At 30.6% G+C, this 13989-nt stretch overlaps 1 protein-coding gene and 1 long non-coding RNA gene across 7 annotated transcripts; both read right to left on the bottom strand.

The window, feature by feature from the left end:
* Positions 1 to 203: 203 nt before the first annotated feature.
* On the bottom strand, positions 204 to 6152 carry LOC146901894 (uncharacterized). 6 transcript variants are annotated; one of them, XR_015022144.1, is made up of 18 exons: positions 5876 to 6147; positions 5693 to 5747; positions 5432 to 5487; positions 5296 to 5326; positions 5127 to 5214; positions 4906 to 5044; positions 4687 to 4771; positions 4423 to 4545; positions 3898 to 3978; positions 3608 to 3679; positions 3020 to 3212; positions 2675 to 2742; positions 2509 to 2576; positions 1781 to 2297; positions 1600 to 1655; positions 1204 to 1286; positions 1031 to 1112; positions 204 to 489 (listed from the first exon to the last, which is right to left on the bottom strand). It is a non-coding gene; the product is annotated as an uncharacterized LOC146901894 (long non-coding RNA). The 6 variants fall into 6 exon arrangements; XR_015022148.1 differs by having other exon boundaries at positions 1600 to 2297; positions 5876 to 6152; XR_015022145.1 differs by having other exon boundaries at positions 1600 to 2297; positions 4687 to 4725; positions 4899 to 5044.
* LOC146901895 (floral homeotic protein APETALA 2-like) lies at positions 3574 to 5696 on the bottom strand. Its single transcript, XM_085737089.1, has 6 exons — positions 5693 to 5696; positions 5296 to 5326; positions 5127 to 5214; positions 4899 to 5044; positions 3898 to 3978; positions 3574 to 3679 (listed from the first exon to the last, which is right to left on the bottom strand). The coding sequence occupies exons 1-6, from the start codon at positions 5694 to 5696 to the stop codon at positions 3574 to 3576; spliced, it is 456 nt and encodes a 151-aa protein (XP_085593215.1).
* Positions 6153 to 13989: the final 7837 nt, after the last annotated feature.

Genomic DNA, 13989 nt, shown 5'->3' with positions numbered 1-13989 from the left:
ATTAATCTTAAAGACAAATAAAATATAAATTATCCAGACAAGAATCAAACATGTGGAATTCACATCACAAAAAAATAAAAAGAGAATTGCAATAATCTGTACTCACATTGATCCCACAAAAATATGACATTCAAAACAAAGTATAGTCAATGGAAAGGAGTCATTGGTGAGTATTGTGAAATAAGGTTAGTTAAACAATAGAGGACATCAATGGCAAAAGCCTTTTCTAAATACCTTTGAACATAACATTAGTTCAATATATTTCAGTTACAACTTACAATACAATGATTGTGCCAATCCTGTTGGCATTATTGCTGAAACAGTAAACAAACATTTATGCAAAAACTATATCAGAAACTCTGATACCAACATTAAAAACACAGGTGTATATTCTGATTGTTTTGACGTTGCTCAAAGATCATCCACCAATACACATGCGTGGTTTTTTCAAACACAACCAACTGTTGCAGATATTAGGCCTACCATCATCTACAAAACAAGATGAAAAAATTAACGCGGATAAAATGATACATGATCGAACTATGGACCAAAATAATAATATGCATTTCAGATGCTACATATCACAACTACTGATCTATATGCTCATGCTATATAAGGATTTTCAATTCTGATTATAAGAGTATCATGTGTGTGAAATATTTTGTCTGCTGTATGCAGTGCTGCTGCATAATTCTACTTATAAGGCCTTAGGCAAAGAGCTGTATTACTTTGCAATTAGATTTATGCATCCATTATAAGGATTCGCGCCACAGTTTCTGTTATGCATTTCCATGTCTTGAAATATATCAAAGTTCATAAGAAACTCCAGTTAGATTTTGTTAAACTAAGAATGGGATGTTCTTGATACCATATGAAGGCAATATATAAAAACTCATATTTGATATTATTTACATGAATAAGGTCTAGAACAGTACTACAGAAATTTGTGCACTATCACAAAGTGCTTGTTTCATGCCTTGAAACTAAGCAAAGGTGAAAAATTGAAAATAAGTCTTCCAAGATTACATACCATGCTCTCGAACGCCATGTGCAAAACCATCAGCTTTTTTTTCCAAACATGTTCATCTTAGTCAGAACTGAATTTAATTTACCTGAAAATATAAAAAAGACCATGATCAATAATATTAAATATGAAAGAAGTATTTGATGAAATATAGATTTAGTAATGTAGATGTGTCTAACCCTTCTTTGATTTTGTGATAGACTTGCAGTATTTGCCGGTAGAATCAGGCAAGTATCTCTTTGCAGCCTTCTGACAGTTTAATCTGTTCAACATAAGAGCATGTTTAGTAAATAAATCAAATTTTAACCAATTGTATTTACTAACACGTGCAGCGCGTGAGTTTGCATCTAGTCAAAATATAAGAATAATTGAGACAGACGCTAGACATTATACTCACACATAGACAGTTGTAATAGTTTAAGAAAATAAGTATATGAATAAACCACGTGTGAGAATCATGTCGACGTCAGACACTAAACACGCATTCAATCTGAAGTATCAATGCTACATATATAGGTCAAATTTGAAAAATTAGGAAAAAGTGATACTTTTGAGTTAGTTCCGAAGATGCTTACCTCAAGAGTAGTAGCGACAGACGAAACTCTAGCAGGCTCTTTCCAGGCTCATGCATCTGATGTATAATAGCCAAAGAACCAACATCATCAACTGAATACCATTGTTGTTATAACTGCATCCAACAGTCAACTTGATTCTTCTTCTGAATTCTACTATTAAGAATTTGAACCAAGCACTTACCTTTAATCCTCCCATGTAAAGTTATGTAGTTAGCCTCCATGGTTAACAAAGCTCTAATATCTCTTATAGCACTATCATAATCATCTAATGCAATATACAACCAAGCCTTCAACTCTAACCAATCAGGTGAAAGCTTAAATCCTAGAAACTTATCTAACTACATAATTCATTCCTTTATTTGCTTCTCCTCAAATTTTTCCAATGCTCTATATTTATACGAAAATGAAAGGGAAAGATCAAGTTGAGTTGCAAAATCCAAATCAAAACCTTTTTCTCTTCCCATATTGCACAATGCTCTCTCTTGATACATCCAACCAACTGGTTTATACTCGAATATGAGTGAACTAATTAACTTACTTTTTTTTCTCTTTATTAATAGTCGCTATTGAGATTGCTTCTACAGACAAAAATGGGGTCCTCTGATAATTCTTATCCCCTGAATAATCCTCGTAGTTAGCTGCACAACCTAGCCATTCCATAAACAATAGTAACTCGTAATCTTCGCTCCCTCTCATAGCTGAAAGCAGGAACGAAAAGAGGAAAATAGATGAACTATGAGTTAGCAAAGTGATTTATAACCAAATTAACCAATTTGGAAATTAATATATGATAGCTTATGAAAGTTACTGGTCCAAATTATGAAACAATGATCCATCAGTAAGTAGGCTTCTGCAAAATTAATCAAGCCATTGAGATATTTAAGAAGACTGAGTTGTTTCAGAACTTACCTCTTAAGGGAAGAATCAATGCCAATAGTAGAGCCTGATTTTGCACTTTGCTGCCATGCCAATATGAACTGCAAGTGCAATAAAGAATTACAAAGATTATGATAATAAGATATTCCATTTCCGATCATTGGACAAATGACAAGTTCGAAAACGAACGATTATATACCTTTGTAGGGCATTTTGCAACAACAAATGTTTCTGCAAGCTGTGCGGCATCTGTGTTTGATGTCACACCTGATAAAATACAAAAGTCAACATTTAGAAACAACTTTTAAAGATCTGATTGTTGCCATAAATGAAGATCCAGGAAGAATTATAATAAAATGGAAAATTAATTTGAGACAGATTAGAAATTATATAAAATTCAACTATTTAACATATAAATGGAGATTAACATTGTCTATGCTTGTCACCTATTACAATAAAAAAGATTATTCTAACTGTATAGATTGTGAGAAAATTATATGCCTCTAATTTAGATAAACTACAATGAATTTGAAATAGAACTCACCATGTGAATCAATTGAACCACTTTCTATTGTCCTTCCATTTCTCTCTCTCATAGTAAACACCTTCCAGATAAAGGACTGAAATCACATTCAAAGAATAATCAAACCCAGAATAAGCAACTGTTAAATTAACCTTTGTTGACTGCTTGCCATCATATCAGAAGTTGCTTGTCCATCCTCAAATTCATTGTCCATCTAAAAAAACAAAATAATCAAACCCAGAATCAGAATCAGAAAATCACAAAATAATCAAACCCAAAATAATCCAACAACATTAATTAGCATCAACATTTCATATCAGAGAAGCTAACTCATTCGTGGAGCAAATTACAGGACTGATAACATTTTTTAAAAGCGCACAAACAAAATTTCTATAACAATCAAGAAATAAGCTTCTATACACAACCAATATAAACATTGATCTTTTCATCATTGGCTTAATAGGGTAAGAGTGAAAAGAAATGAGGAATTTAGCACTGATAGAAATAGTGAAGGAGACTTGAATAATCATGCAAAATCCTCATCACTTCACAGTTTGCTAGCTGACATATTGCTTCTAAAGAAGGCTACCACAAAATGCCAAATCAAACCTCTCCTCAGGAGGATCACCAATGAAGTCAAATACAACGTCTGCATTTAAGAAATCTCCATTTGCCGTATACCTGCATAATGCATTTGAGATTAAGAAGAAGTCAAATGAAAAGTCACTACATGTTTAGAAGTCCCACACTACGAAGGCAGCTCGGTTGGTGAGCTAAGGGACATTGAAGGAGTTTAAAGTCAGAGATCTCGGATTTGATCCGGGAAACTAACATAACTTACTATTGTCTGCCTATAAAAAAACATAAAGTTGCTTTCCATTCAGTAAATAGAAATATACCCGCTCTTTGTTACTATACACTTCATCCCAGCTACTTTAGCGGCTGCTAGACCTATAACGCTGTCCTCGACCACGACACATCTGTAAATAAGAAATAACAACATTTCATATTCAAAAGTTGCACACTCCATGCAGTTCAAAAACAAAATTAAGAAATCATATGATTCTAACTTGCTCTCATCCAAATAAAGTATCAGATAGGTTTATTTGTTTTTGAACTTGCACTCCATACACTTCAAATAGGGTTGATAATAAGTTGCTCTAAAATTTTGGTTCAAATAAATGCCATAAAATTCTACTGTTGGTGAATAGGTTTCAGAATGTATATAACTTTCATATCCTAGAATACTCAGCACAACTAATTAACTAATCTTGCAAACAAAATAGAATGAATTCTATTCTATAATGTCTAAATGACGATAACTTCACAAGCAGACAAGCACCACCTTACAAACTAACAGAGATTTTCCATAATCTATATCCTTCAATTCATTAAAACTATCAAGGTTTAAAATAGTTAAATACCATATCTAGAATGACGTCCCTTCCTCTTGGCCTCCTTCATGTTCCTAGCACAGGATAGGGAGTGAATCTTAGTTGGCTTCCTGATAATGAAGCCATCCTTAAACAACTTCCTGATGTTTTGGCCTGCAAAGAGAGAGCCACCAAACCATTTAAATAAATTGAACAAAGTTATTGTATCAGGAAAAAGTTAATGTATCAGAGCTGGAACAGGGTAACCATCATCCTCTAGGAAAGAAAATGAATAGAAAGGAGGCAAAAACAAACCATCATCCTGTAGATTGCATCATGTAATGCAGCAATTCTCTGTTATATCACGGACCATGGCGCGGCCACAATTTAAAAAGTTACACTACATTAGCCAGATACATGATGTTTCAATATCAATCAAAATTATACAAAGCCAATATAAACTAAACCGTGAACAATTTTGTTGGTAAGTTACTCCTAAATAACTTCAGTTAAATTAAAAATAGGACTTTTTACCAAGGAATTGACCCATTCGAGCTTCCCAACTGCCACATTTGTGCAGTGTTACTCCTCTGTACTTCGAACTCCCTCTTGAGAAAACATTGATTTGTAGACGAAGTGTTTGCAAAGACTCATCTTTCGATAAATTCTTCGTCTAAGTAACAAAATATCGAAAAATTACATGATATAATCCATCTAGTTTCACATTCATCAAGTATACTTGAAAATTCTCTAACCTGTTTAAGATCATCATCATAATCATTCAAATTGAAATTTATGTAAGCACCAACTCCCCTGAATTTAATCGCAGCTCGATCATAGGCTCTGATATTCAAAATTTGGAATCAACTCAACCATAAAAAAATTAATTACACAAAAAAATTGAAAATATGTTCAAAGATTTACCTAGCAGCAACATGAGCTGTGTTAAATCCACCTACAAAAATCAAATACAAAACTAAAACAATGCCTAAAATAGTAAATCATATAATATACTAATTAGTTCCAAAATCAAAGAAAAAAAATAGTCAAGTATTTATACCGTCCACCCCTGAGATGATCCTAATGATCTGTAGGACTTTTGTGTGTCATCTGATGCTGAGAAATCAAACAAAGCACAAACAAATCAGCAATAGAGAAAATCAAAAGGAAGAGAAGCAATCACACAGACTGATCAAATATAACTACAAACTCATAAAAATCTATGCAAATACAATCATAATTTCCTAAAATGAAGTGAAAAATAAAAACTTGGAAAGATAGGAACAAAAAAAAACCAGTAACATCCCAAATTGAAACTTACCCATATCTGATCCATGCCAAATGGTATTTTCAAATTCAAGGTCATCATCTCAGAACTGCAATCAACCAAAGACATACCAAAAAATCTAAATCGATTAAAAAGAAAAAATGCCTCAATCAATTAGAAGAACAAAATCGCACCAAAAAATGGGACATGCAAGCAGATCAAAGTTAAAACTCCAACCTTTGATTGATGATAGAGACAAACGGAAGAAGAAGCAAAACGAAGAAGACGTCGCACACTGAGAAAGAAGAAAACGGTGGAGATTGGTGTGTTCAACGGCGAGGTCGACGGAGGAGACGGCAAGGTGGCGGTGTGAGGAAGAAGAGAACCCGTTTTTTTGTTTACCGTGTGAGGAGAAGAGAACCGGACTGAAGAAGAAGGAAGAGAAAAAGAAATTGTACCACAACATATATATATATATGAGGGAGATGGCCATTTACCAATTTACCAAAATACCCCTCCAAGGGCAAAATTGTCAAACGTACGGACAAGCATTTTCCTATCTAGTTTAGTAGACTACTTCAATCCTATATCAACGCAATACAACTATTATGTTATAGAATAAAGACTACTTACATAAAACTTAAAATAACATATACACCGTAACATAATAAAATAAGTCACACTCAATAAACCCAATAAAATAATATATAGTATAAAATGTGAAATCTCACTAGTGAGGGAGTATGCAAAATGAGTTACACAAGTAAAAAAAAAAAAATTCGTGTGTCCTGAAGAACTAATGGGACAGGTGACCCAAGTGTCAAACCATACCGATCCCTTGCTCTATCGGTAGTGTCCTTGGGCACTCTTTTGTTTTCATTTCATTTTCGGGTAAGAATCATAATTGACCGATAGCTTATGGGACATGATGAGTTCATGAGATGTAGGGCTGATAATGAACAAAATAAGTTAAAAAATAGTTTGAGACTCGATTTGATGATTGATTAGTTGAATATAGTTCATGAATCAAATAAGTCGAATTTGAGTTTAAAATTAAACTTGTTAAATAAATGAATTGAACTTAAGTTATAATAGTTCGATTTATTTAGTTAATGAATCAATTTGATATAAATAAGATCTCATCTTTCACATTAAAAGTCCTCTCATTTAATACATTAAAAAGATTGAGACTAAAATTCTTTTTTATTGAAGATTCAGATTACACTTAGAAAGCCAAGAGCAAGATAAAATTAAAGAGAGAAAGAAAGAATAAACGTAAAACAAAAATAAGGAAAGAATACAAGCAAGTAAATTACACACGTTGTAACTCCCACCGTCCAACATCGCATGATTGTAACTTTAGTGTTGAGTTTCTGCAAAGACAAATAAACGAGACAACTTATAGTTTAGTAAATGCGACCACATATTATCGGTTAGTTTTCAGATCTTAGTTGAAATATCAAATTGTATTGAATACATCCTTATTGATAAAATGATATAGTTTCTCTTCTTTAAAAAAAAAAACTACTAAAATTGTGCTATATTTCTTAAGCGTGGAAAAATAAAAAAAGGGACGCAATACAATGCGTTTTTTTTAATCAACTTGATTCTAAGAGAAATTAAAGTTGGACCTAGTTTTAATTATAGAGAAATTAAAGTTGATCCAAGGAAATTTGCTTCAAGCTATTAAAATGAATCAAGTTGTTTGTAAGTTTAAATCATGTTGAGTTCGAATTGAAAATCTAGTTTGTGACAAACTTAAGTTGAGTTTTAAATCGCTATAAATATATTTATCTACCTTCTCGTTGTTGCTACCTCTTTGCTAATACTATTAGAAATAACTAATTAAAAAATAAAGAGTAAATTACACTTTCCTAATGTAAGTTGTTTTTGCATAAACTCAAAAATAAGACAATCTAGACGGGACCCTTAAATCAATTGCACCCTAATAAAAGAAGACACGTAGGGGTTTGTAAGACAATGACACAAGTTTGCCAACGTAGAAAGAAAAAAGGTTAATAGTGTACAACATGATATGGCGTGATGCCTAGCTGTATAGCAATATGTCCTTTAGGCTAAGTTGCAAGTGATGATTGAAGTGTTTGTGGCTGTTTTTGTTGTATTGAATGACGAAACGTGTAGAGTAGGGGGGGTCACTACATGCTGTTATAAACCATTTGCACTTGCATTCCTCATGTCTTGGTGCACAAGCCAAAATTTCTTTATCTTATGTATCTGGCACTCTCGAATCCTTTCAATGATTCCGAACCTTCCGGTATATGGCAATATGTTAAAAGAGAATCCTTCAACAGGACGACCGACGTCGATTGTAGACAATAAAGATAAATATACTGTATTTCATTACTCTTTATAATCATATCATGCATGCCCTAAATTATATACTATCTATCTACTATAATTAGCATATTATAAAATTTTGATAGAGGCATGATGATACTATAGAAGCTCGTTTACAAGATAAAATATAAAACTAGATAAAGATTATGATAGGATAGAAGCCTAAATAAACAATTATCTTATTATTTATTTGATGCACACAAGATAACATGATAACATTATTTTATTACAAAATTTTTCAAAAAAAATTATTTTATTACATAATGTTTTTAGTGCACACTTCATAACAAAATAATAGAATTTATAACATATATTAAGATTATTCATGTGAAAAAGTGAAATCTTTTGGCTTGTTAAAAGCGAAATACAACGATCTTGTTTTTGATTATCACATGTGGTGGAGAAATCCTTCTAATTTCTTGTAATGGTTATCTTTATTTTCATTTTGGTGTACCATGTCCGTGCCTCTTTCTGATGTAACATTACTTTTTTCTTTACTTTTCCCTAGCATTCTTTGTGCGGGGTAAATAAAGAAGATCGATCGATATAAATTTTATTTTAGCTTATTCAAAAAATATATCAAATTATTTTTTTATTTAAATCTACATTTTATTAGATATCAATTTTTATATTTTATATTATATTTCATAGGGATAAATCAATACAAAATTTTATCATAAGTGCTTCTCTCAAGATCTCATTTTCGATTGTCTCACTCTTAGTGTCAATATCACTGGACTAGTTTGTCTTCTTCAATTTTTTTTATCATATTCAACTGATTTACAACTTATCTCATTCAAGAGACAAAATTTACCTCAAGAGCAAAAATAAATTAAATTTTAGGATTAACGTATCATATTTTGATGTTTCATAAAAAACTAGACTAGGAGAAGATGACATACAACTATCATATTCTATCTCATATGCTTACAACCAAACACATCCTTCTGATCCACGTTGAATCAATTTTGAGGCAAAATGATTTGATTAAGAGATTTTTTTTTTGACAAAATGATTTGATTAAGAGATTAAAATAACTGTCATTTTCCTTTTATATTTTATATAAAAATGATCTAATATAATATTATTTAGGGTGCGTTTTAAAAAAAATAGATTTTGTGTAAGAAAAATCTAGAGATTTTATAAAAAAAATTCTTACGTTATTTGTGTTTGTTTACTATCCAAAAAAATAAATCTTTTTAATTTTTTTTTAACTAGATCATGTGATACCTCCTTGTTTTTGAAAAAAAAAATAGATTTTGAAAAAAGTTAATCCTAATAGCTTTTTATTTTAGAGTCAAAATAGATTTTTTTGATAACATAATTTTCCTAAAATTTCTAAAAAAAAGTACTCTTTTTTTTACAAGATCCTAAACAAATACTTAAAATGGTAAAAGTGATTTTTTTATTATATAGAAAATATAACATTTTAAAAAATACATTCTTAAACAAACGAACCCTAAATATGGTTTGAATTGATATTTATACTAGGTCAATATCACATTAAAAAGAAAATATAATTAATTATCTTAGAGTTTATAAAATATTAAAAATTGGAGCACATAAAATCGGTAATTATTATTCAAACATAAGAACTAAAAAATAATATTCAATTTAACATCTAATACTACTAATTGAATAAATATTTAAAAAAAAAAGTGCAATTGAGATCTAATTTTAAAAAATTAAAATATATTCCAATATGAGATATTTTAAAAACATAAAATAAGAATTTTTTTTTTACCAATTTACACGTTTTTAATTAATTTAATTATAATTTTTGTCAATTTTTTAAATTATAATATGAAAAATGACGAACTCCACCATATGTTCGTTTGGAATATGTTGAAGGCCCAATTTGTTTTTCATAATGTCAGAAGGCCCAATTAGCTTATTAATAAAGAAAATTGCTCTTTTCCCGTCACGTTTTGCTCGCTCGCAACTGCACTTATGAAAATGCATTTAGCATGACTTAAGTCACGCAGGTGTTAAACACAACATGATTTAAGTCACGCTCAAATACAACCTGCGTGACTTAAGATCAGACAACAACTCATTTCCTCTTTTGCATCTAAAATCTTCAAAATCTCTCTCAATTCAACCAAATCCAAAATTCCTTCAAGTTTAAATCAACAACACTCAAGTAACAAATAAGTTTTCAAAATCAAACACCATTAACCTTTTATGTTTATATGTTAGATTTTTCCTTTAATTAAATAAGAAATTGTTTAGTTTAAGGGTTTGTTTAATTTTTTTTTGCCATGAATAATGTTAAAAAGATTGCTCTTTAGATCCTTAGTAGTTGCTCACATATGCTTCAAATTATAAAAAAAAAAACATCACTTTTTAGACCATTTTAATAACTTTTAAATTGGTTTGTCGATTTAAAAAATTAATGAACGATAGTTAACTACTATGCGACAATTAACTACCGTTTAGTTGGTGTTTATGAGCAATTGATAGGTGCCTAAAGAACAATTATCTAATGTGAATAACACACTCTCTATCACACATTTTTCAGTACATTCTATTTTATTTATTGAAATACATACTAGCCACAACAAATATATATGGTACCCACATGATTTGGTGGGATCCATATGAAATTTTAACAATAAAATAGATCATGTTAAAAAATAGGATTTAATTTATATATACCGATATTGTAAAACTCTTTTACACAATCATCCAATCAAATCACATCATATAAACGGAGTTCTGTTTTTCATCCTTACACTTTCTTTTTCGACCCCCCTAAGAGTCAAGTCATCTGTTGCACTTTTCTTAGAGTTTTACAAAAATATTTAGTAATTTTATCCGAATATATAATATTTATAATTTTTTGGATACGTAGAAAGTTGTGGTTTCTGAGTTTTTACATCTGCTCCTCAAGTGTGATCGATTTAAAGATTTTAACTAAGTTTTGCTTGTTTGAATTAACAACAAGAGTGAAGTTCTATTTTGGCATCTAAAAAAAACACAAAATTAAGTATAATTCTCGAGAAAATAAAAACATAATCATTATTCTTTTACAAAAAGAAACCAATGCATATGAATAATGCTAAACTTCCCAAAAAAATATACAGCAACAAATTCACGATTGAATTGGTTTGTTGTAACAACAAAAAAATAGCACCACAACCTCCTGTATTCCACTAGCGGACTGCACACCAATGCACATTAAACACATATGCATTCGTCAATTTTCAAGAGGCAATTTGTCGCACTAAACACATATGCATTCATCAATTTTCAAGAGGCAATTTGTCGCACTATATAGCAATGCTGTCAATGTTTGTCAATACTTTAACACTAGTTCTTTCTTTTGGACGTTGTTGAATCGTGATAAGATTAACGTGGCTCTCAACTTGTCATGTTGTTGATCATGCGTATTTAAAACTAACGTAAGAGACGTTTAGGTCGTGCAATAAAAGCATTTGGGGGTTTTGGTCCCTAATAGTTTTCAAAAACCACTTAATCAAAAAATTACACCTTCTTCCTTTCTTCTTTAATCTTCATTATTAGTTGAAAGCTCAAAATTACATAATTTATTCATACTTTTGTTTGTAAGTGTAATGGAGACATTCAATTTTTTTCTTTCTAAATCCGTAAATCTTAAAATTTGTCTACTACATCTTTCTTAATTTCCCCTTTATTCTTCCTCTAATTTATCAGGTCAAACTCGAGATATCAAATCCTATGCAGGAGAGAGTATTTTAAGCCCTATGTTGGATGATATATGACCTAAGAGAGTATTTATAAGTTCAAGCAGCCCCCACATAACAATTTCTAATAGTTACGCCCAACCTAGATTCGACGAGTTTGTTCATACTTGTGAGGATCAAAATAAGGATTTTTGTGTTTTATGAGGGACTAAAATAAATTATCTTATTTTCAAAGGTAATATGCAATTGTAAGGTTTGCTATCAAACAGAATCAAACAAACACAATCATCCTCGTTTATTAATATAATCAAATAAAAATTTCAGAACATCACCAAAAACAAGGGCACCATTATGTCCAAAACCTAATAGTACCTACAAATCCAAAACACAATGGTCAAACAAATATAACATGAAAATCCAACACAATGGTACCAACAAAATACAACTAATAAAATTTGTCAAAAAATCCAAAATACAAGTATCAACCGACTAGGAAGAAATTAATTATTTGTGATTTAGAAATTTTAAAAAAGAGGAGACTAAATTGTACCCAAATATTTTTGTTAGAGGCCTAATTATCCCTTAGATTCATTCTAAATGCATTTGGTCAACAAGTGTGGATTCATGACCAAATTTTTGGTGTGGCTAAAATAATAATGTCAAAATATTTTTCGATGAAATTAAAGATCATGTACTATTTCACTTCAAATAATTGTGTCATTATTCTCACTTTATGATATTAAAACAATATATTGTGGTTCCATGTTACAACTCAATATATATTTTTTTTTTTTGCCAAACTTTTCCGCCCCTAAATATGGTTGTTTGAAGGTTGCATGACTTCTAAGGTTGTCGATGAACTACTTAGTTATTCTGAATATGTGAGTTTCACGACTAAGTCCCAACTCTAATTTTTTGTTTATGAATTGTTTTTATGTAGTAAGAAAGCTTGAGCTCTGTAATAAGTCATTTTATGCAGTAGAAGTGTTTGTAATTTGATAGTAATTGTCATCATGCATGCTGTTAAAAAAGTATTCTCAATCAATTATCTAATCTTAATGTTGGTTCCTTCCAGATGATCCTGTTCCCTATCCCATTGGCTTAAAAAAATAATTTCTTTAAAAATGCACTCGTGATATCTTTGATAATAAGTATGATAGCCCCTTTTTGTATTTTGTGAGAGATAAAACTGTTAATGCAGGTAAAATAGTGAGCAGCTAATAAGTGAAATTATGAGGAGAATTTCGGCCAAAAAGTGAAAGTCTTGTTAACGAGTGTCTCCAAGACACTCTTTAAGCATTACTTCTTCCGCCCCTCAATAGATGACCTAGTTGACTCCGACACACGTACCAATGCATATGTTTTATCTTTGATATTTTCAATTCCCTACAAAAAAAAAATTATGAAAATTTAATATTTTAAAAATATTCATCGAGACGAATCCAACAACATCTTACATGATACTCCCTCCGGTCCTTATTATAAGAAAAAGTTGACTTTTTAGGTTCATTGTGTAAGTGATGTATCTAGTCTATATTTATAACAAGATACATTAATTATTCTATGAACCAAAAAAGTCAACTGTTTCTTATAATAAGGACCGGAGGGAGTATTATTTTTCTTTGTGAATTAGTAGAAAAATATGGTAAAAGTATGTCAAGTCAATAATGTATAATGTCAACTAGATCATCTATTGAGGAACGGAGGGAGTATAAATTAAGTAAATATTCTTTAAAAATGTTAGAGTTTTCAATTTCCAATGTACTTAACTAATGCCTCGGGAATGGTTAGCATTTCTCAAAGTGAAATAGTGAGGTGAACGGTGTAGTAATTGTTGAGGGGAGTTGACTCTAATTAGTCACTTCAAAAATTCCCTCTAAAAATTAACTATAATGGAATGCCCTATTTCAATAAATTTTTTATTTCATTATAGTTCGAATAACAATTGACTAATAGAAAGATAATAGAATGACCTAATGACCTAATAGTTTAAGGATCTGATTACAGATTTATTTAGCTTAAGGACCTATTTAAGAAATAGTATAAAGACTTACAAAGTAACTACACCAATAATTTATAGTGTTCAATTAGTTTTGCATGCAGATTCTTTCCACTGTGTTTCATGTATTATATCTAAAAATATCCATCATTATCATTGAGAATTTTAGAATCTGATTAGTTAAAAAGATCCGTAAGAAGTTTTCTTAGAGGTAAATTGTGATGAATGGGAAGCCACTCGAATAATTGTCCTCTTCAATTGAGGGATCATACTGAATCGTACAGCTAGCTAGATCACATTCATAATGTGAAAATTTAAAATATCTAGTG

This window comes from Medicago sativa, chromosome 8 (genome assembly GCF_051527215.1).
Source record: "Medicago sativa cultivar Bolivia chromosome 8, Bolivia_mono, whole genome shotgun sequence".
NCBI classification, from domain to species: Eukaryota; Viridiplantae; Streptophyta; class Magnoliopsida; order Fabales; family Fabaceae; genus Medicago; species Medicago sativa.
The sequence above is the reverse complement of the archived record's forward strand: the minus strand, read 5'-3'. Positions and strand labels throughout refer to the sequence as shown.